The sequence below is a fragment of the Geospiza fortis genome, unplaced genomic scaffold, assembly GCF_000277835.1.
Source record: "Geospiza fortis unplaced genomic scaffold, GeoFor_1.0 scaffold1373, whole genome shotgun sequence".
In the NCBI taxonomy this organism is placed as follows: Eukaryota; Metazoa; Chordata; class Aves; order Passeriformes; family Thraupidae; genus Geospiza; species Geospiza fortis.
The window spans coordinates 24,683-47,325 of NW_005054862.1; the positions used below are offsets into that span (position 1 = coordinate 24,683).

The 22,643-nt window shown below is 48.8% G+C and overlaps 2 protein-coding genes across 2 annotated transcripts; both read right to left on the bottom strand.

The window, feature by feature from the left end:
- Positions 1 to 1,091: 1,091 nt before the first annotated feature.
- On the bottom strand, positions 1,092 to 4,619 carry LOC102036680 (feather keratin Cos1-2-like). Its single transcript, XM_005431263.2, is given in 3 exon segments — positions 1,092 to 1,421; positions 1,724 to 1,822; positions 4,509 to 4,619. Coding segments are annotated over 3 exon segments (540 nt in total).
- Positions 4,620 to 10,597: 5,978 nt separating this feature from the next.
- On the bottom strand, positions 10,598 to 11,341 carry LOC102036848 (feather keratin Cos1-2-like). The gene is given in 2 exon segments (XM_031065551.1): positions 10,598 to 10,927; positions 11,225 to 11,341. Coding segments are annotated over 2 exon segments (447 nt in total).
- Positions 11,342 to 22,643: the final 11,302 nt, after the last annotated feature.

Genomic DNA, 22,643 nt, shown 5'->3' on the forward strand with positions numbered 1-22,643 from the left:
TCTTTCCCTGTCTGTCAAGGCAACCCAACCCCTTATTCCAGAACCTTGCTTGCCACTCTTACCTTGGGCCAATCCCAGACTGCAACGCCCCTTTGGGATTCCCCATAAATTCGAAGCCCTATTGGCCCATGTGACTTACCCTCTCCTCCCAGATACCCTGATTGGTTCTGATCTGTTGATGTAATTCCCTCACTCCTCCCCTGATATCTCTCCATTGGTTGTTCGTTTGTATCCACCCCCTGATTTGTAACTGTATAAAACCCAATCACTGCTGCGCTCGAGGCTCTTTTATCCCTGTTTTCTTCACTTGGACTGAGCTCTTCCATCTTGGAACCTCAAGACTAGAGAGCCTTCTCCTTTGCCCAACCCCTGTTGTGGCTGTGGCATTCTTCACTATAGAGCAAGCAGCTCCTCAGGTTCAGTTGCAGTTAAAATCCAAATCTCAGTTGTTCCCCATTCCTGGAGTGGTGCTAGAATTTCTCCAGAGGTAGCCCAGGATCCACTGGCTGCATCACTGGACTAGGTAAGGGAGTGGAGGAGAAGGAAGAGATGAAGCTGTCAGCTGGACCCAGGAATTCTTCCTTCCCTTCACAACTGTTACCTGATGTCTTCCTGTTGGCCTTTAGCTGCTGAGTAGCCAGGGGAGACTTCATCAGCTCCAAGGAAAAGGAAGAAAAATCTACTGCAGGGAATCCCATTCTCTGCTTCCTACACCTATTTTCCCTGAGTGGACTGGAAGATTTTCTAGAGAACAAAGGAGGACTTGGAGGCCCAGGCTTGGATGCAAAACAACTTTATTCAGTGTAAAGAAGAAAAGGAGGTGGCTCACAGAGAGCATCAGATGCAGTCACTAAGATGCAGTAGAGCTCCTGCAGAGTGTGCGTCTGCTTGCCCAAAAGAGGGAGGGAGGGTCACGTGTCCCCATTAGATTGGCCTGAGGAGACATGGACAGCAAAGAAAAGAAAAAAAAGAGATGGAAGAAGGGAACAATGGCTTGATGTTGTAAAGACAATGTTCCAAATCTTTGTCTCCTGCCCAGATCTGTCTTCTGAGGTCTTGGAAGCTCTTGCCGAAGGACATTGCCAGCAGATTTAGCAGGGACGGCACCTGCTGCCACCATAGCAGTTGGTGATGGAGGAGATGTCAAAGCCCCCAGAGCTGATGGGCACTCCCTGAGAGCTGAGGATGCTGCCAACAGCAGCAGAGGTGGAGGATCCCACGGCGGTGTTCTGTGGGAAGGAGCTGAGGATGGGGCCAGGCAGGGTCACCACCACGGCCGAGGGCTGGATGGCCACATGGGAGTCCTGGCACTGCCTGACACAGCACTCATTGCAGCTGCTGGCCAGCGGGCAGGGGCCGCAGGACTGGCCACAGGGGTTGCAGGGCTGGCAGCAGGACATGGCTGGGGGTCACAGGTACACCTAGGATGGAAGGAAGGGAGAAGCACGAAGTGAGGACCAAGGAGAACCAGCGTTACCACCAAACACTCTGCAACCAAGGCACCTCCTGGCCCACATTGCACTGCCAGCTCAAAGCCCAGGAGCCACCTCAGCCAAGTCCCAGCCTCTCTCTGTCTGCACAAGACCTTCTCTCCCCTGCCCTCTCCCAGCACAAGCAGCTCCCAGCCCTGGGCTCTTGTAGCCCCTCTCAGCTGAGACCTCCAGCCAGGCAAGAGCTGCTCTTGAAGCAGCAGCAGGAGGAGGAAAAAAGGCTTCCCACTCACCTGATTCCTGAGGAGAAGGAGGTGAGAGAAGTGGATGAGAGAGCAGAGACTTGGGCTGCCTTTTATAGCAGTCCTGCACTGCCCCGGGCCCAGAGGCACCTTAGTGGAAGCCATAATTTTCTGTCCAGCTCATGTCAAATATGTGCCATTCCAGGTAATGGCAGGGGCTGTGTCCTGGTTTCCTGTACTGCTGCCTTTTCATTTCCTGGCTTCTGCCACGTGCTTGCCTAGGTGAGGATCTCATTCTGTAACTGCTGGGATGAGAATCACAAGAATTTCTGAGGTAGAAGTCTCAGATCAAAGTCTGTTGGCATCCCTTGTGGTCAGGTGATGTTCACTTGGGTCATTTCTGAGTAGTTTGGTTTTGTCTAAGTTGTCAGGAAATGGGAACCTCTTTTGTGCTTGTTGCCCACACACCCAAGGACTGCCACGTGAGGGGACATGACAGAGCTTCCTCCCCTCTGCTCTTTCTTAGCACTTGTTTTCTGTGTCTCCCCAGGCCAGTCTAAGTGGGGATATTTTGCCCTTTCTCCCTCTGCATGGCAGGCAGATGGACACCATGCAGGAGCTCCACTGCATTTTAGTACTGTCCCTGGTGGTCTCCTTTTCTTCCTTAGACTCATTAAAGTTGTTGTTGTGCTGTCATGCCTTGGCCTCCAAGTTCTCCTTTGTTCTGTGGCAACTCTTCCAATCTGCTCATGTACAAAGTTAAAAAAGGCAGGGGGTGGCACTCCCTGCAGTGGATTTTCCTCCTGTGTTCTTCCCCTTGGAGCTAACGAAGACATCCTTGACTACTGCGCAAACAGAGGCCACTAGTGAAATCACAAGTTCAAAGGGTGGCACCAGTGGGTATAGGATATAAAAATTCCTTTGCCTTCAGCCTTGAGTAATGCTCTAATCCATGTCATCCCCTGGATATCCATGGTCTCCTGCATGCAGAATAGGAACTCTTCAAGGCACTGCTGGGCTCAGAATAACTCAGGTACAGAGTGTCCCATGAAGCCTGTGAGGTTCCACACATGCTCCTGCCCTCAGTTTAGGACAGAGACGAGACCTTCTCAATTTTACTGGCCCCTATGTGTATCTTGCTATGTCCAGAAACCAAGGCTTAATCTGCTCCTGCTAAGACCCAAGCACTGGTCTCAGTTGCCAGCACTCAAATTATCTCCGGTTCCTCTTCACTCAGTGTGTGACCCTCATGGACAGCCCCTCCATGTTGGTCTTTGTGCTGAAACTCTCAGTGCTCTTGGTAGATCCCAGTTAATTACTAAAATACTGTGATAAGGTCCTCCCCAAGAGTCCTGTTCTCCAGGGAGAAAAGGCTACACTCCTTCAGTCTTTCCTCATAGCACAGGTTCTCCAACTCTTTTCTTTTCTTTGACACTTACAATGGGGTGGGAGCAGCTGCTGGATCAGGATCAGCAGAGGCCACATCAGGGGCATTTGGATTAAGCAATGGCTTTCTTGGGCGCAGGTGGGCCAGTCAGCAGAACCACCTGGGTGAAGACAACCACAAACCCAATGTACATATGACCAGGGCTTGCAAGAAGCAATGGTTTTCCTGGTGACAAGGAAAGTCTCCATCAGTTTTGATGCAGCAGTGGAGGAGTGCCAGATCTTCACAAAGGAAACATGATGAGGAAGAACAAGTGCAATAAGGTCTGCAGGTACTGATTGCTCCATGCAGGGCCATTCTTCACTAGGGTTAGCAGATACGTGGAGAAGAAAATGTTCATTGTATGTGTGGTAATTCCTGATTGCACTGACCTTTTGATTGTCTCATTCTTAATTATCTAATTCAAATGCCCAAGACTCCTGATAGCTGCACAGTCACAGAATCATGAGAATGCCTTCAAGATCATCAAGTCCAACCATAAATCTAGCACTTCCTGCTCTACCAGTAACCCGTATTTTCATATGTCACATTTACACTTCCTTGAAATCCTCTCCAGGAGTGGTGACTTAACCACCTCCCTCAACAGTGTGTTCCAATGCTTGATATTGAATTTTTCCCTAATATCCCATCTAAACCTCCCCTGGTGCAACTTGAAGCCAGTTCCTCCTCTCTTATCACTTGTTACTTGGGAGCAGAGACTGATACCCTCCTTGCTACAGCCTCCTTCCAGTGTTAGTGATAAACTTTCTCCTTGACCTCCTTTGCTCCAGACAAAATAAATCCAGTTCTCTCTAAAAGGTAGCTCATAGGTGGAGGTTTTATCACATGTCACTGGGGAGAGGAGAGAACACAATTTTTCTGAGTACTCTTAGTATACACTCTTAGTACAGCACTAGGGTCAAACCCTCCCAGCAGAAGCCCACCTGAGAGTTAATCACAGAGTAATGAAGGAAGCAAAAGAAAAACTGTCTCATGTCACGTGCAGACCTTGGGCATGTGTACAAGAAGCATGAGAGCAGGGTTGATTTCTGGCCACCAGAGGAGTCCAGAGGAATGACACAGGTACACATTACCTGGATGCCACTGGCCCTTAATCTAAACCTTCTTTGTCCACTGATGTCTTTCTACCCTGAAATCCTTGATGCTGTCATCCTGGCACTTTGAGAAATGACCCTTCATATAGGAAAGCACGTGGCAGAAGCCAGGAAATGGAAAAGCCACAGTGCAGGAAACTGGGACACAGCCTCTACCATTAACTGGGATGGTGCACATTTGACATGCACTGGTCAGAAAATTATGACTTCCACTAAGGTGCCTCTGGGCCTGAGGCAGGGCAGGACTGCTATAAAAGGCAGCCCAAGTCTCTCCTCTCTCATCCACTTCTCTCACCTCCTTCTCCTCCTCAGGAATCAGGTGAGTGGGAAGCCTCTTCTTCTCCTCCTCCTGCTGCTGCTTCAAGAGCGGCTCTTGCCTGGCTGCAGGTCTCAGAGGGGCTGTCATAGCCCAGGGCTGGGAGCTGCTTGTGCTGGGAGAGGGCAGGGGAGAGAAGGTCTTGTGCAGACAGAGAGAGGCTGGGACTTGGCTGAGGTGGCTCCTGGGCTTTGAACTAGGCACTGCAATGTGGGGCAGGAGGTGCCTTGGCTGCAGGGTGTTTGGTGGTAGCGCTGGTTCTCCTTTGTCCTCACTTTGTGCTTCTCTCTTCCTTCCATCCTAGGTGTACCTGTGACCCCGAGCCATGTCCTGCTGCAAGCCCTGTGACCCTTGCTGCCAGCCCTGCGGCCCCTTCCCACAGAACACCGCCGTGGGATCCTCCACCTCTGCTGCTGTTGGCAGCATCCTCAGCTCTCAGGGAGTGCCCATCAGCTCTGGGGGCTTTGACATCTCCTGCATCACCAACTGCTATGGTGGCAGCAGGTGCCGTCCCTGCTAAATCTGCTGGCAATGTCCTTCGGCAAGAGCTTCCAAGACCTCAGAAGACAGATCTGGGCAGAACATGATTCTGGGCAGGAGATAGAGCTTCTGGACATTCTATTTACAGCTTTAGGATGATTTCTTTCTCCTACAATTCCATCTTCTTTCTGTGCTGTCCATGTGTCCCCGGGCCAGACCAGAGGACCTGTTTGCCTCTCTTCCCCTTTAGGGCAGGCAGATGGACACCCTACAGGAGCTCTACTGCATCTTAGTGGCTGCTCCTGGTGCTCTCTGTGAACCACATCCTTTTCTTTACACTCAATAAAGTTCTTTTGCATCCAAGCCTTGGCCTCTGAGTCATTCTTCATTTTCTGGCAAGTCTTCCATATTGCTTAGGGAGAATGGTGGAGGAAGAGGGTTCAACTCCCTTGAAGCTGACAAAGTCATACCAGGCTACTCAACAGCCAAAGGTCCTCAGGAAGACCATGGCTCCAAAGTTTGCAAAAGTTGTTTAGGGAAACAGCAATGTCTGGGAACAGCCTAGAACCTCACTTCTTTTTTCTCCTCCCTTCCATTACCTGGTCTACAGTCCATGGCCTGCACACAGGAGCGTGGGTAGATGAGATACACTCCCTCAGCACAGGCAGGACTCAGCTGTTATCCCAGACATGCAGGGCTGAGGTAATTCACAAGTTTCCTATCAGTCGTATGCAGGCTAATGCAGTGGTAAATGAATTTCAGCTGAATTTGTGCAAATGTCTTAGGGCTTTATTTTAAATTTGTGACATTTCTCACCTGTATGAATGTATGTAATTTGTCCATTGAGTTCTTTCTGGATGAGGCCTTTGGTCAAACCAGTGCCCACTGCTGCTGGGTCAGCCTTTGACTGACAGTCCACGCTCACTTTGTGACCTCAATCCTGTGTTTGCACTGTACTGTGTTGTGCTTATCTCCAGGAGAGAGAACAAGTATGTTTGTTGCAAAAATGGGTTGCCTACCTCTGTATGGCTCCTTCTCCAGCCACAGTCTGTTTTTTCTCACAGTACCTTCATACCAACAGTCCTTGTTTGGGTCCCTGGCTATCTGTTATTGGTTTTTGAGATGCTTCATCACCTGGGCTTCTGCACCACCTGTGGCTCAAACATCCATATGGACTTGGACTGAAAAAGGAAGTAGAGAAAGAGATGGAGAAAGGGGGAAAGCTATATAAGCAATCTCTGAATTTGAGGGTTAATTTCTTTATAAACCCCCACATTTTAATATACAATCTGATTATGAAAATAAAAGGCAAAAAGTTTAACATCAGAAGGACAGTCACAGGGTGCAACATTTTATTAAGAACTTCAGTTGCTCTTGGTGATCATCCAAATAAAATGTCCCAACAGTTGTGTTTCCTGTCTTTCTTTGGTTGCTCATTCACCCTGTGAATTTTTCTACATCAGGGTGAATGGTAATCAAAATTTTCTGTCCATTTTCTCCAGCTTCCTTCAATGGCATTTTTCACATCCAGGTGAGGTTCATTCAATAGGAACAGGCTGCTGCTCTTAAGTCAATGCATAATTAAATCATAACAATTGGTAAGATATAAGAGGAGCTAAATAATTGAAATCACATCCCATAATGTCAACAAAGTTACAAGCACAAATACTAGGATACTTGCATGTACAATAATGTTGTCTACAAATACAAAATCACAAGGGGCTCTCAAACAAGCACATCCATTCCATCAGGCCTATCTCCATTGGGATTTAATCCTGACACAGTGATTTGGTATATGGTATATACTGAAGTCCCATGCACTGTTTACAACATAAACTGTGGCTCACAATTAGTGGGGTCATAAAGGAAAATTAATAGTTGCTACTATTATCTAGTTGCTAGGAGTAGAATTCCCTTTTGCACTATCCCAGGTTACCTTTTGAATGCCACCTTCCTTTGTAATTGCTGCTCCAGTAAATTGCACCCACAGGAGAGAAGTGGGTGTAGTGCAGAATGCATATGGTTACCATATTGATTAACATAAACAAAAGAAGCCAGGGTTTCAGCCTGTGGGTTCAGCTTGTTGGCGTGTCGACCCAATTTGGTTCCTGCTGGCAATGATTGCTCCTACAAAGATGATAAGCAGTTCTTTGATAGGTAACTCAATCTTCAGTGGGATGTGCTGGCGCAATTCCCGGTAATGTTCCTGGAAAGATAAAACAGTACAAGTCTCAGAAGAGCTGGCCTGGACAGGTTACCCCTTAATTGCTCAAGGTGTATACCAGCTTGGAGTAATTACGAAAGTACCTTTTTCCACTCAGAGTATCTCTGTTCTGTCTCTTTAAATGCAGTTGAGTTGAGTAATAAAAATGACTTTATTACAAATAACACACTTGGCATGGAAATTGGTGTAAATTATTTTCTACTGTAAAAACAGGGTAGTACGCTGTTGTTGGAGGTTAGGAGTTTTCATTTTTTTTTCTTTCTCCCAGGGAATTTTTTTCCCATTTGTTGCCTAAGACATGGGAGCAATGATACTTGGGAGAGAAAAGATGTGGCTGGCATGGGGAGGAGGGGGGAAGGGTGGAGTTGGCTGCAGTCTCTTAGCTGGGGAGTGAGCTTTGTGGCTAAGGGGGGGTTTTCTTTAGAAGTGCAGAGACACTGTGGGACTCGGCTGGGGGGGAGGGGCTGGGCTCAGCCCTCTCTCACCTTCTCTTTTGGGGGATCAGAGGGGAGATAGTTGTGGTTCTTTGTGCTGGACTGCTGCCGTGGGGAGAATTTGATGCCACTGCAGAGTTTTGTCCTTCACTGTTCCTCATTTCCATGGGTGAGCCTCTACTCCAGGAGCGTCTGTTGAACTGGGACATTTCCTACACCCAATCTCGCTGGGAGGGATGCTCACCATCTGCTTGGGTGCCTCAGGAAAAGCCTGGGACCCCAGTGTGCTCCCTCTCTCTGGAAGGAGCATCTCCTGGCTGTTTGCAGGAGCCCTGATGCCACTGCCATCCCCAGGACATCACATGGGAGACCTGAGAGCCAGGGGAAAACTCAAAACAACCCACTTCCTCCACCTTCTCTCTCCTTTTGGGGCTGCCCAACTCCACTGTTTTCTGCCCCTGTTCTGGTGGTTTTGCCACATTTTAATTCAACGCCCCACCTCCGCCTGGACCCTCGCTGCTCCTGCCATGGCTTCAGAGTTTTTTGCAATGCTTCATTTGCCTCCACGGGCCTGCTCACCTCTGTTGTTCCAGCTCACCTCTCCAAGGTTCCTCCTACAGCACATTTCACCATCCACAGTGGCACTGAGACCGGCTGCTCCCCGTGAGTTTTGCAAAGGGAGTCACCTCCCCTCTCCTCCACTGCCTGAGCCGCCATCGCCTCATGAGGGAACCGAGCTCGCGCCCCAGCGCCCCCTGCTGGCGCGGGGGAATCATTGCACCCGCCCTGCCTGGCCGGGAGCCAGCAGCGCCCCTGCTGGCTGTGCCCGGAACTGCACAAAAGGGGAAAGTGCGGGCAGCCGAGAGAGGCCGGGCCTGGATGTCTGGTTCTGTTTGGTGCTGTTGTTTGTTTGAGTTGTTATTCATGTATTTATTAGTAAAGGACTGTTATTCCTTTTCCTACATCTTTGTCCGACAGCCCCGCTTTTTCAAAGTTATAATAATTTGGAGGGAAGGGTGTAATATTTTCCATTCCGTGAAGGTTCCTGCTTTCCTTGGCAAACACCTGTCTTTTAAACAATGACAATTGTCAATATATGGTGGAGGGTAAGAGAAGCAAGAGAGAGACATTAAATGAGAGAAAGAAAGGAAGACAGGTTACCAGTCCTGGCTCAAGCATTGATTCAGCTGATGGAGTATCCAGGCAGAACAAGGCCATTTGTCTCAGAAAAGTGCTGTCCTGCCTCCACATGGCCCCTTCTCGAGCCACATCCCATTTGTTCTCACAGCTTCTTAGCAAGAACCCTAAGGTGGCTGCACAGCCATCAGTCTTTGGGTTTGAGACATGCACAAGAGTCCCTCTTCTTCTGTGCTCATACACTGGTGCTCAGTGAGATGGACACAGATATGTCTGTGCCTTGAGCTTTGGGCAGGAAGAGCATGGGGGGAAGCAAACAAGATCCATGGGGACATTGTGTGCCTGAGCTGTTATTTTGAGCCCGGCTGTGCCTTCAGGAGTTTCTGAAGATGCTGTGAGAAAAAACAGGATGTGGCTGGAGAAGGGGCTATACAGAGGTGGGACAGCACTTTCCTGAAACAACTAACCTCGCTGTAGTTCCTGAAGAGAAGCAAAACATGGGACACTACATGGAGACAAATGAGGTCACAATGTGCACATGGGCTGTGGGGGGTGATCAAGGTCACCAAAAATCCCTGAAACTTCCAACCCATTTCCAGAAAAGTCTGAAAGAACAGACTGTGTATGAGCACTCATTTGCATAGAAAGCAAGAAACCTATAATTGGAGCAGACAAACCTATCCATGAAAAGGTATCTCCCCAAATCTAGGAACTGCCCTCAGGACCTTGGACATCCAATGGACTGGACTAGCACAGGTGGATGGATGCTGAAGCCAGGACTGACATCTCACACACTGGATTGATGCTGGTACCAGGACTTTTTTTTCTCTCTGGTTCTCTCTCTTTATCTCTTCTCTTTCACCAAGGTACTTAATCCAAAACCCACTGCCATGTGCTTATATAGTAGGCCTGGGAGTACTATAACATAACCAAGATCCATTAAGTGTGTGATTTACAAATAAAACTTTATTTTTTTATGCAGACCCTCTGACTTTTTCCATTCCTTTTGACTGTGGGCATTTATGAACTTTGAGTGTTTTCTACACCTTAAGGGCGGGACCCCACAGCCTGCGTAACTTGATTGGTAGATGCTGATCCCAAATTCTGCATCACCTCAGCCCTGCATGTCTGGACAGCAGCTGGGTCCTGCCAGGTGCTGAAGGACTCTATGCGGTACCTGTCCCATCTGCCTTTGACCACATGTGCTGCTCATGGGCCCTAGCCTGGGTAATGCAGGGGAGGAGAAGGAAGAGATGAGCCTATGGGCTGGTCCCAGACATTGCTGTTTCCCTTCCCCATTCCTACCACCCTTTGGAGCTATCTTTTCTCTGTTTGCCCCTGGCTGTGGACTAGCCAGGGATTTTCTTCATCAACTCCAATGGAAAAGGCAGAGAGCTACAGAGAGTCCTACGCTCTGCCCATCCACCTTCTACCCTGAGCAGACTGGAACAGTTGCCATGGAAAGAAGGACAACTTAGAGGCCAAGGCTTGGATGCAAAACAACTTTAATGAATGTAAGGTAGAAACAGAGATGGCTCACAGACAGCACCAGCAGCAGCCACTAGGATGCAGTGGAGTTCCTGCAGGGTGTCCATCTGCCTGCCCAAAAGAGGGAGGGAGGGCAACACGTCCCCCTAGGCTGGCCTGGGGAGACACGGAGAGCAAAGGAAAGACAAAAAAAGTAGAAGGGAACAATGGTTCAGACACTAAATAGCATGTCTTAAAGCTCTATCTCCTGCCCAGAGCCAGGTTCTGAGGTCTTGGACATTCTTGCCTAAAGACTTTAGGCAGCTTTAGCAGGGACGGCACCTGCTGCCACCATAGCAGTTGGTGATGCAGGAGAGGTCAAAGCCACCAGAGTTGATGGGCACTCCGCCACAGCTGAGGATGTTGCCAACAGCAGCAGAGGTGGAGGATCCCACGGCGGTGTTCTGTGGGAAGGAGCTGAGGATGGGGCCAGGCAGGGTCACCACCACGGCCGAGGGCTGGATGGCCACATGGGAGTCCTGGCACTGCCTGACACAGCACTCATTGCAGCTGCTGCCCAGTGGGGTAGGACCACAGGGCTGGCAGCAAGGGTCACAGGGCCTGCAGCAGGACATGGCTTGGGGTCACAGGTGCACCTAGGATGGAAGGAAGAGAGAAGCACAAAGTGAGGACAAAGGAGAACCAGCGCTACCACCAAATCCCCTGTAGCCAAGGCACCTCCTGGCCCACATTGCACTGCCCAGCTCAAAGCCCAGCAGCCACCTCAGCCAAGTCCCAGCCTCTCTGTGTCTGCACAAGACCTTCTCTCCCCTGCCCTCTCCCGCCACAAGCAGCTCCCAGCCCTGGGCTCTTGTAGCCCCTCTCAGCTGAGACCTCCAGCCAGGCAAGAGCTGCTCTTGAAGCAGCAGGAGGAGAAGAGGCTTTGCACTCACCTGATTCCTGAGGAGGAGAAGGAGGTGAGAGAAGTGGATGAGAGAGCAGAGACTTGGGCTGCCTTTTATAGCAGTCCTGCACTGCCCCGGGCCCAGAGGCACCTTAGTGGAAGTCATAATTTTCTGACCAGCTCATGTCGAATGCAAACTATCCCAGCTAATAATGGGTCTGTGTCATGTTTTCCTGTACTGCTGCCTTTTCATTTCCTGGCTAATTCCGCGTGCCTTCCTATATGAAGATCTCTTTCTGTAAGTGTCAAGATGAGAGCATCAATGATTTCCAAGGCACAAAGACGTCAGCACAGGCAGAAGTGTCAGATTAATTGTTATTGGCATTCCCTGTGGGGAGATGATGTTTACCTCTGTCATTCTTGTGGTCTTGGGGGTGGCAAAGTTGTCAGAAAGTGGTCACTGTTCTTGTACTTCTCTCCCACGTGCCCATGGACTCTGCTGTGAGGGGACATACTGCATTTCCACAACACAGATCTCAGCTAATGACATTTCCTGACCTCATTTCAATGTACAGTTTTTTGTTTGTTCCATGAAGACATGTGTGAGCACACGTGTGTTAGTCTAGGCTTGTAGTAAAGTCCCTGGTCAAATTAGCGAGAAGATAATTTTAGGAGGTATTCAAAAACGTGATTAACAAGGCAGTAATTTTTCACAACCAGTGTGAGTTCATGAGAGGAAAGCCCTGCTTGTCAAACCTAATTTCCTTTCACAACAAGGTATCCCACCTAGCTGATGAATGGAAGCCAACTGATGCAATGTTTTATGCAATTCTCTGAAGTTTTTGATACCATTTCTCACAAGATCCTTCTGGACAAAATGTCCAGGACACAGCTGGATAAATACATTGTGTGATGGGTGAACAACTGGCTCATGGGTCAGACACAAAGGGTGACAGTGGAGGGGTCATACAGAGTGTAGAGGTCGTGGAGATGATTTGAGTGCTGGCAACTGAGACCACTGCTCAGGTCTCACTAGGAGCAGATGAAACCTTGGTTTCTGGACATAGGAAGAGTCAATCACTAATCTGAAGATCAACATGCTGCTGGCCAAGACTGGGGCAATAAGAGAGGTCGGCAATGCCTCTGTGATGACGTATTTAAGAAGAAAATAAAACCAAAGTCACACAGTTTTTCTCCTTGTAGGGAAGAGGAGGAGTTGAGAACATGTGGGGGAAACAACATGGCAGCACCAAGATCAGTGGAGAAGGAGGGGCAGGAGGTGCTCCAGGCGCCAGAGCCGAGATTCCTTTGCAGGCTGTAGTGAAGACCATGGTGAAACAGCTGTGCCCCTGCAGCCATGGGGATCCACAGGGGATGCAGAGATCTACCCACAGCCTGTGGATCCATGGGGGATGCAGAGATCCATCCACAGCCCATGGGGATCCACAGGGAATGCAGAGGTCCACCCATAGGTCATGGGGATCATGGGAGATGCAGAGATCCACCCTCAGCTCATGGGTAAAGTGCCCATGCCGGAGTGAGTGGATGCCTGGAGGATGCTGTGATCCAGTGGGACACCTGGTAGAGAGGGGGGGGCTCTGCTTCCAGGCTGGGGCAGTCTGCCCTTGGAGGAGTGCACCCTGTGGAAAGATAGACCCACCTTGCAGCAGTTTTGGGAGGACTGTCTGCCCATGAGAGGGACTCCCATTGCAGCTGGTGTGGTAGGGCTGCTGCTCGTGAGAGTGGACCCACACCGGAGAAATTAGTGGAAAACTGTCTCTCTGGACTCCTCTCCAGGAGCAGCAGAAGAAAATCTCAGTGATGAACTGACCCAAAAACCCCTATGCCCTATCTCCCTGTGCTGTCAGTGGGAAGGAGGGAGGGTCTGGGGGGAGGAGAGATATATTAAGCAATTATTTTGCTTCTTATTATGCTCCTCTGATTCTGGTAGTAATAAAGTCACTTTGAAACTTTAAGTTGAGCCTGTTTTGCCCTTGAAGTGTTTTCTCCTGGTTCTTATCTCACTCATAAATCCTTTGTTATATTTTTTCCCTCTCCACTGCCCAGCTGTAGCAGGGGAGGGTGAGTGAGCGACTCTTCTCGTGCCAAGTGTCAAACCACAACACTTGCATAGCGTGAGTGTGCTTGATACCAATTCCAACTTGTGAAATATCTGAGAACTGAATATAACAACAGCAGCTGGGCCCTTTAGCCATGCACTAAAGGAGGTATGAGGTACGTATCTGTCCCTGTGTGCTGGCCATGTACACCAGACAACAGAACAGAGGAAAAGGAGGAGATGAAGCTGTGAACTGTTCCCAGGCACTGTTGTTTTCTATCTACACTACCAGTATATTTTGGATTGGTGGTCTAATCACCATTGGCTGTAGAGTAGCAGGGAATGTCTTCATCAGGTCCAAGGGAAAGGGCACAAAGTAAAATCCACTGCAGGTACTCCCACCCTCTTCTTCCTCTATCTTTTTTCCTGAGCAGACTGGAATAGTTTCTACAAGGAGTATGAGGGGCAGACACTAAGATGCAGTGGAGATTCTGCAGGTTGTCCTTCAGGCTCTCCTGTGGATGGAGGGAGGGCAAAATGTCCTCACTAGACTGGCCCAAGGTGATAAAGACAACAAAAGAAAGAGAGAAGTGGAAGAAGGAAATAGCAACCTGAAGCTCTGTCCTGTGCCCAAACAATGGAGACCTTAGCATGAATGTGAGAAGCACAAGAGTGGTGCCCCTTTCCTGACAACTTTGCCATAAACAAATCCACAGGCATGAAACAGGTTCATATCACCTGGCCACAGGGGATACTGCCAGCCTTGATCTGACCATTGTGCCTGTGCTGATGTCTTTCTGCCCTGAAGTTCATGAACCTCTCATCTTGACACTTAGAGAAGTTTGCATAAAAGAAAGCACGTGGAATGCACTAGGAAATGAAAAGGCAGCAGTGCAGGAAAACAGGACTCAGCCCCATTATTAGGTGGAAGAGTTTGCATTTGACATGAGCTGGTCAGAAAATTATGGCTTCCACTAAGGTGCCTCTGAGCCTGAGGCAGGGCAGGACTGCTATAAAAGGCAGCCCAAGTCTCTGCTCTCTCATCCACTTCTCTCACCTCCTCCTCCTCTTCAGGAATCAGGTGAGTGGGAAGCCTCTTCTCCTCCTGCTGCTTCAAGAGCAGCTCTTGCCTGGCTGGAGGTCTCAGCTGAGAGGGGCTACAAGAGCCCAGGGCTGGGAGCTGCTTGTGCTGGGAGAGGTCAGGGGAGAGAAGGTCTTGTGCAGACAGAGAGAGGCTGGGACTTGGCTGAGGTGGCTGCTGGGCTTTGAGCTGGGCACTGCAATGGGGGCCAGGAGGTGCCTTGGCTGCAGGGTGTTTGGGTGCAGTGCTGCTTCTCACGTGTCCTCACTTTGTGCTTCTCCAGCAGCTGCAATGAGTGCTGTGTCAGGCAGTGCCAGGACTCCCACGTTGTCATTGAACCCTCCCCTGTGCTGGTGACCCTGCCTGGCCCCATCCTCAGCTCCTTCCCACAGAACACCGCCGTGGGATCCTCCACCTCTGCTGCTGTTGGCAGCATCCTCAGCTCTCAGGGAGTGCCCATCAGCTCTGGGGGCTTTGACATCTCCTGCATCACCAACTGCTATGGTGGCAGCAGGTGCCGTCCCTGCTAAAGCTGCTGACAACCTTCCCGCAAGAACCTCCATGACCTCAGCACCTGGTCCTGGTCAGGAGATAGAGCTTTGGGACTTTGTAATTTGAATTTCAAGCCGTTGTCCCTTTCTTCTCCCATCTCTTTTTGCACTTTCCTTTGCTGTCCATGTCTCCTCAAGCCAGTCTAGTGGAGACCTGTTGCTCTTCCCTCCCTCTGCAGGCCAAGCAGAGGGGCACCTCCACTGCATCGTAGTAGATGCTTCTGGTGCCCTCTCTGAGCCACTCTGAGTATTTTTTCCTGTACACTCAATAAAGCTTTTTTGCATTCATGTATGTGCCTCTGAGTCCTCCTTCTTTCTGTAACAACTGTTTCAGTCTGCTCAGGGAAAATAGTTGGAGAAAGAAAATGGTGGGATTCCCTGTAGTAGATTTTCCTTTGTGCCTTTTCCCTTGGAGCTGACTAAGTCATCCATAGCTTCTCAGCAGCCAAAGGCTGGGAGACTTCCTCTAAAGGGTGTCAGGAATGGGGAAGGGAAAAACAATTCCTGGGACCAGCCCACAACCTCATCTCTTCCTTCTCCACCCCTCCCTTACCTGGCCCAGGCTCCATGGCATGCAAACAGAAGCACAGGCTGATGAGATGCACTCCCTCAGCGCAGGCAGGCAAAGCTGCTGTCCAGACAATGCAGGGCTGAGACAATTCACAGGTTGGGATTGGTATCAGCCATACTCAGGCTACACAGTCATAAATGACTTTTGGTTGAGTTTGTGCAAATGACTTACTGCTTCACTAAAGGTTCATATTTCTTCCACTTATGGATGGATGTTATCTGTACACCATCTTCCCTTTTGACCAAACCAGTGCACAAGAGTATCAGTTAAAGATGATGGACCCTGGTTTTTATAAGCAGTATGTAGCTTATATATAGCTTAGGCTTTTGCAAAGCATTAAAACAGACTATGTGTTAATGTTAAATGCCTTTATTTATGTTAAGAGCTATGTTGGTTCAATGTACTTTTGGAATACCTTATCTGAATGATAACAGCGAAAAGAACCAGGAAAATAAGCACCAAGAGAAAAATGCAAGGAGAGATTTAATACTGACCCTCCAGGCTATCAGAAAGTGTCAAACAATGGAACAGAGCTTCAGGAAGAAATTAAATATGTAAATTTTATCTACAGGATGGCATGAAGGCAAGTCAAAAGTTGAGCCAAGCAAAAAAATTCTCGGAACATGTAAATCCACAAGAATGTTTGAATATGTATAATCCTCATGAATATGCATTTAACCAATGTAATGGAAAAGTATGTAAGAAAATTGTTTTAAGCTAATGGGCTTCTGGCAGTTTGCCAAGCACCTCTGCGCTGGATACTGTCCCTTTTATCCCTTATTAAACTTTTAAAAATTTTAAAGAGTGAACCTTGTTTCTCACATCCACTAATAGAATTGCTGAAAGCTTATAAACGTTGTCCAACTTCATAAAGAGTGATGTGGGCAAAATCTGCAGTTAGTTGCAGAGAAAACTTGAACTTTGGCAAAAGATGGGAGGGGGAACCTCAGCAAAGGAGAAGACCTGGTGTCCGTACCAGTGGAGGCTGAACTCAAAGAGAAATATGTTGTGGAGCAGCAACAGAAAGATCTGATTGAGTTGCAAATAGCCTTGGGGGCTGAAACAATAGCCCACCTCAGGGCAGACTGAGAATGGAATGCCCAGAAGAAGCTAGCCCAAAACCTGAAAAACCAGTTAAACAAACTTGTCCAAAGCCAAAGAGCTTTGGAGTTGCAAATTAACACTGTTGGGGAAGGTGTGAAGAATTAATTAGAGTTTTTCAGCCCTGAGGAAAAGGTGGACCTCCTTAAACATGATGTCACAGCCCTTGTGAGTTTAATGCAGCAAAACCAAACCCTCCCTGCACCCTTAACTCCACCCACTTTTAAAAATTGAGGAGGCACAGAGGGAGACAGGACTCCCTGAGTCTGGTATCCCTTCACTCCACTCTCCAGACAAGGGGTTTGATTCAGCAAAGCCAACCCTCCTTCACTTCCCTTCACCCCAAGCTCTGCCCACTTGTAAAGACAAAATTCATTTGTCAGGAGGCAGAGTACACAGTAATATTATCTCTGCAACAGAACTGCTTAAGTTACAAGGGAAAATTTGTAATTGTCCCAAAGAAAATGGAACAGAGAAGGTTTTTAAAATTTCAGTGATGGGGGTTGTCTTGGTTTAAGATAATTTAAAGAGCTGGGCAATCTAAAATGAGCAATCTTCCCTTAATTCCAACCAATCCCTTTCTACCAATAAAGAAAAAATTATGAGTAGATATAAGTGAAAAAATAGCAGTTTACTAATGAACAGAACAGGCAAAAAATAACGGTAAATTACTGTTAGATACAAAATTGTTGAACCTCAAAATACCCATGGGAACCAAGAGAGGCATGAAATTCCAGAAATATCCTTCCCAAGGTGTCTGCATGGTTTGAGGGACAAGGGGAAGACAGCATCACACCCTTTCCTTCCAAGATGGCAGGTGACCATGTGGTCCTGGGGAAAAAGGGACAAGATAATGGTAAATCCTACCTGGAAAGGCAAGAACCTGTAGAGGAGTTCTAGTGGCTGATGAAGACTTGCCAGCTCACATGGGATCTGCGCTGCTGCCACTTCCTCCTGCCATTCATGGGGCTCCCCTGGTGCTGCTGCTGTGCTCTGCACTCTGCCTGTGGTGGAGGGGAAAGGACAGGTCCGTCCACAGCAGCATAGGGTGGTCTGACTCCAGGAACTTGCTTGCTTTTTCACTGCTGGCAGAGTTTTTGAAGTTCATTTCAAAAAAGTTGCTAATTGTGAAATGCAGTTTTTACAAGTGGCTACAGTTGTAATCCAGAGTAACTACCTTCAAAGCCAAGATCTCACCTTCACCAAAAGGTGAAGAATAAGAGAAAAGAAGGTGAAGAAAAGAAAAATGTGCCATGAAAGAGAAAGAGTCTCTGTTTCCACATTCTTCTTTCTTGGAGTGGGGGCTAATCCATCTTGACCAGCTTGCTGGAGCATGGCTGCCTGTGGTGACAGGCAGCACCTGTGTGATTCACCTCCAGGCAGCTCAAAACTGCTACCTGTAATCTCTCTGAGACAATGGAACAAAAACAAAAAGAGAACCCAAAAATGAAGAAGCCTTTCCTGAAGCAAGACCAAGAGCCCATGCAGGGAGTAGCCCATGGGGATGTTTGGTTCACAGGAATGGGGACTGCGACTGTGTAGCCTGAATATGGCAGATATTGATATCAGCTTGTGATTCACCTCAGCCTCACACATCTGGAAGGCAGCCGGGCCTTGCCAGGAGATGAAGAAGTGTATGGGTTGCATATCTCATCTGTCTTTGACCATCTGTGCTGACCACAGACCTGTAGACCGTATGATGGAAGGGAGGAGAAGGCAGAGGTGAAGTTGTGGGCTGTCCTCGGAACTTTGTTTCCCATCTCTATTGCTGCAACCCTTCAAAGCCAGGGTTTCCCTGAAGACCATTCTCTGTGGGGTAGCCAGGGAAGATTTTGACAGCTCCAAAAGAAAAGGCATGAAGTAAAAATTCACTGCAGGGAGTCCCAACACTTTCTTTCTCCATCTTTTTCCTTGAATTGACTGGAAGAGTTACCGTGGAAAGAAGGAGGATTTGGAGGCCATGGCTTGGTTGCAAAACAACTTTATTAAGTCCAGACAAGAAAAGGAGGTGCCTCAGAGAGAGCACGTGGAAGACCAATAGGATGCAGTAGAGCTCCTGCAGGTTGTCCATCTGCCCACTCTAAAGAGGGAGGAAGAGAAAGGGCAACAAGTTCTCCCATGTTGATCTGGGGAGACACAGATAGCAAAAGAAAGAGATGAAGAGGAGAGAGGAGAAGAAAGGGACAACAGCTTGAAACTTGAATTACAATGTCCCAAAGCTCTATCTTCTGCCCAGAACCAGATGCTGAGGTCATGGAGGTTCTTGCCCGAGGATGTTGCCAGCAGCTTTAGCAGGGACGGCACCTGCTGCCACCATAGCAGTTGGTGATGCAGGAGATGTCAAAGCCCCCAGAGCTGATGGGCACTCCGCCACAGCTGAGGATGTTGCCAACAGCAGCAGAGGTGGAGGAACCCCTCTTCGCGCCTGCTGGCCAGCGGGCAGGGGCCACAGGGCTGGCAGCAAGGGTCACAGGGCCTGCAGCAGGACATGGCTCAGGGTCACAGGTGCACCTAGGATGGAAGGAAGGGAGAAGCACAAAGTGAGGACAAAGGAGAACCAGCGCTACCACCAAATCCCCTGTAGCCAAGGCACCTCCTGGCCCACATTGCAGTGCCCAGCTCAAAGCCCAGCAGCCACCTCAGCCAAGTCCCAGCCTCTCTCTATCTGCACAAGACCTTCTCTCCCCTGACCTCTCCCAGCACAAGCAGCTCCCAACCCTGCACTACCACAGCCCCTCTCAGCTGAGACCTCCAGCCAGGCAAGAGCTGCTCTTGAAGCAGCAGGAGGAGAAGAGGTTTCCCACTCACCTGATTCCTGAAGAGGAGGAGGTGAGAGAAGTGGATGAGAGAGCAGAGACTTGGGCTGCCTTTTATAGCAGTCCTGCCCTGCCTCAGGCTCAGAGGCACCTTTGTGGAAGTGGTTATTTTGTGACCAGCTCATGGCAAATGCTAACCATCCAACTAATAATGGGCCTGTGTACTTGTTTCCTTCATTGCTGCCTTTTCATTTCCTGCCTTCTGCCATATGGCTTCCTATATGAAGGTCTCCTTCTGTAATTGCTGTGATGAGATGGTCAGTGATTTCCGGGGCAGAAAATGTCAGCACAGGCAGAACGCTCTGATCAAGGGCTGGTGGCATCCCTTGTGGTCAGGTGATGTTCACTTGGGTCATTTCTGATTGGGTTGTTTATGGCAAAGTTGTCAGGAAGTGGGCACCGCTGTTCTGCTTCTTGCTCACATGCCTAATAACTGCAACGTGAGGGGACATGACAGAGCTTTTGATGTTCTTCCCGTCTTCTACTCTCCTCCTTCTTACTTCCTGCTCTCTATGTGTCCACAGGCTGGTGTCGTGGGGATGTGTTGCCCTCTCTCCCTCAGCATGAGAGTCAGATGGACACCCCACTGGAGCTCCACTGCATCTTAGTGGCTGGTCCTGGTTCCTTCTCTGAGCCACCTCCTCTTCTTCCTTAGATTCATTAATGTTGTGCATCCAAACCTGCGCCTCCAAGTCGTCCTTTGTTCTGTGGCAACACTTCCAGTCTGCTCGGTGAAAAAGTTAGAGAGGCTGAGGATGCTATGGAACAAGTTCTATTTCTTCAAGAAGTTTTTGCAGCAGTGGGAGAAGATGTTGGAAAATTCTTTTGACCTTAACACCAAGTATATGATCCCTATATTCTTGGTTAATGCTTAGTTTTGTAGCAGGCAGTGCTTAGTACAAATACCAGAGATTTATGTGGTCTAATGCTTCCTCATTTACTTGTATCAGTGATTAATATGGATTGGCCAATATCCTAGTTTTGAGTACAAGGTTTGTGTGTCAGAGTGAAGAATGATGGAGTAGTACTTTATGACCTGACCACATATTTGGGATACTCTCAAAAAGAAAAGATTCATCAGAAGATCTGGAACCATATCCAAACAAGTTGATGAAAATATTTAACCTATGTGCATGTATTCAAAAAAGTGATGAATATGTATTAGTTTTCAGAATACAACCTGGTCTGTTAGGTTAGTGGGCATGCTTAGAGGAGACATCCCCATGCATCCAGCTCTCTAATAAAGTAATGTCAGCTTTCTGACACAGGATATTGGTTGGAGAGTTTATTTCCCAGTTTTTGGTGGCAGTGGGGCTTTGAGCAGCTTGGTGGAAGGTGTCCCTGCCCATGACAGTGGGTGGGACAAGATTGTCTAACATAAACCCTTTGATGACTCTGTGATCTGTGGGCTGTCCTTGGCAGACCCTGTCTTCACCAGGGTCCATCTTCCTTTGTCTGTCTTGTAGTCCCCCTTGGGCACAGGTTTGGTCAAAGGCTTCCATTGGGAAAGCATTGATGGACAGATTACATCTATCCATACATGGCAGAAATGTGAATTAACAGTGAAGCCTAAGTCTTCTGCACAAACTCAACCTAACGTCATTTACCACAGCATATCCTGAGTATGGCTGATTCCAATTCTAACTTCTGAAATATCTCAGCACTGCATCTTAGGACAGAGTTGGGCACTGCATGAGCTGAGGGCCCCTATGAGATTGAGGTGTGATCCTCATCTGCCTGTGCTGCTGTGTGCAGGCCGTGGGCCCTAGACTGGGTAATGGAGGGGAGGAGAAGGTAGGGATGAGGTTGTGGGCTGTTTCCACACATTGCTGTTTCCCAGCTCTTGGGAAGAAAAGGTTAAAACTGAAAGACTTGGAGAGCAGGGTGATAGATTTGCAAAAAGTGACCTTGTAGGTGGGGAGGCTGAGAATATCGGGGTGGGAAACTTCATGTATTTACTGCGGATTATCCTGTCTCTCTTTTGAGAGATAATATAAAAGCTATCAGAACATTAAGAGGCATCTCTCACAGGTTGTCTTGAGCCTTCTGCTGGGAGAGGGAGAGATCAAAAACCTCAAAGGTCATAAATGCACAGAATTGTGATAAACTGCTTGTGCAAGAGGCCCCTTGCGATACTGGGACAGGCAGTGACCCGCCAGGATTGGACTGACCCTATTGGTGCCACTGTTCCTCTATTATGTGTTTCTGCAGCCTGGCAGTGCCTTGGGAGCCTTGAGTTAATGATGTAATGAAAAAAATCTACTCTTTGCATTTCAGCTGTGGTTTGGTGACTTGGATGTATCAATTCACACATCAACCCACTGCTGCTACCCTTTGGAGCCTCGCTGTTCCTGATGCCGTTGACTGTACAGTACCCAGGTACGTTTTCCTCAGGACCAAGAAAAAGGGGCAAAAAGTAAAATCAGCTGAAGGAACTCCCACCTTCTGCTTGTCCACCTTTTATCCTGAGCAGACTGGAAGATTTCAGTGGAAAGAAAGAGAACTTGGAGGACGAGGCTCGGATGCAAAACAACTTTATTGAGTCGAAAAAGGAAAAGGGGGTGGCTCACAGAGAGAACCAGGAGCAGCCACTAAGGAGCAGTGGAGCTTCTGCAGAGTGTCCAGGACCCTGTCCTAATCAGGGAGGGAGGACAACACATCTCCACAAGGCTGGCTTGGAAAGATATGGGGAGCAAAGGAAAGAAAGAGAAAAGTAAAAGAAGGGAACAATGCCACAATGCCATGAAGCTATAAAGAAATTATTCCAAAGCTCTATCTTCAGCCCAAAACCGTGCTTTGAAGTCTTGGACGTTCTTGCTGGAAGACATTGCCAGCAGCTTTAGCAGGGACGGCACCTGCTGCCACCATAGCAGTTGGTGATGCAGGAGATGTCAAAGCCCCCAGAGCTGATGGGCACTCCGCCACAGCTGAGGATGTTGCCAACAGCAGCAGAGGTGGAGGATCCCACGGCGGTGTTCTGTGGGAAGGAGCTGAGGATGGGGCCAGGCAGGGTCACCAGCACCACTCATTGCAGCTGCTGGCCAGCGGGCAGGGGCCACAGGGCTGGCAGCAAGGGTCACAGGGCTTGCAGCAGGACATGGCTCGGGGTCACAGGTGCACCTGGCACAGAGGGAAGGGAGAGACACAAAGTGAGGACACGTGAGAAGCAGCACTGCACCCAAACACCCTGCAGCCAAGGCACCTCCTGGCCCACATTGCAGTGCCCAGCACAAAGCTCAGCAGCCACCTCAGCCAAGTCCCAGCCTCTCTCTGTCTGCACAAGAACTTC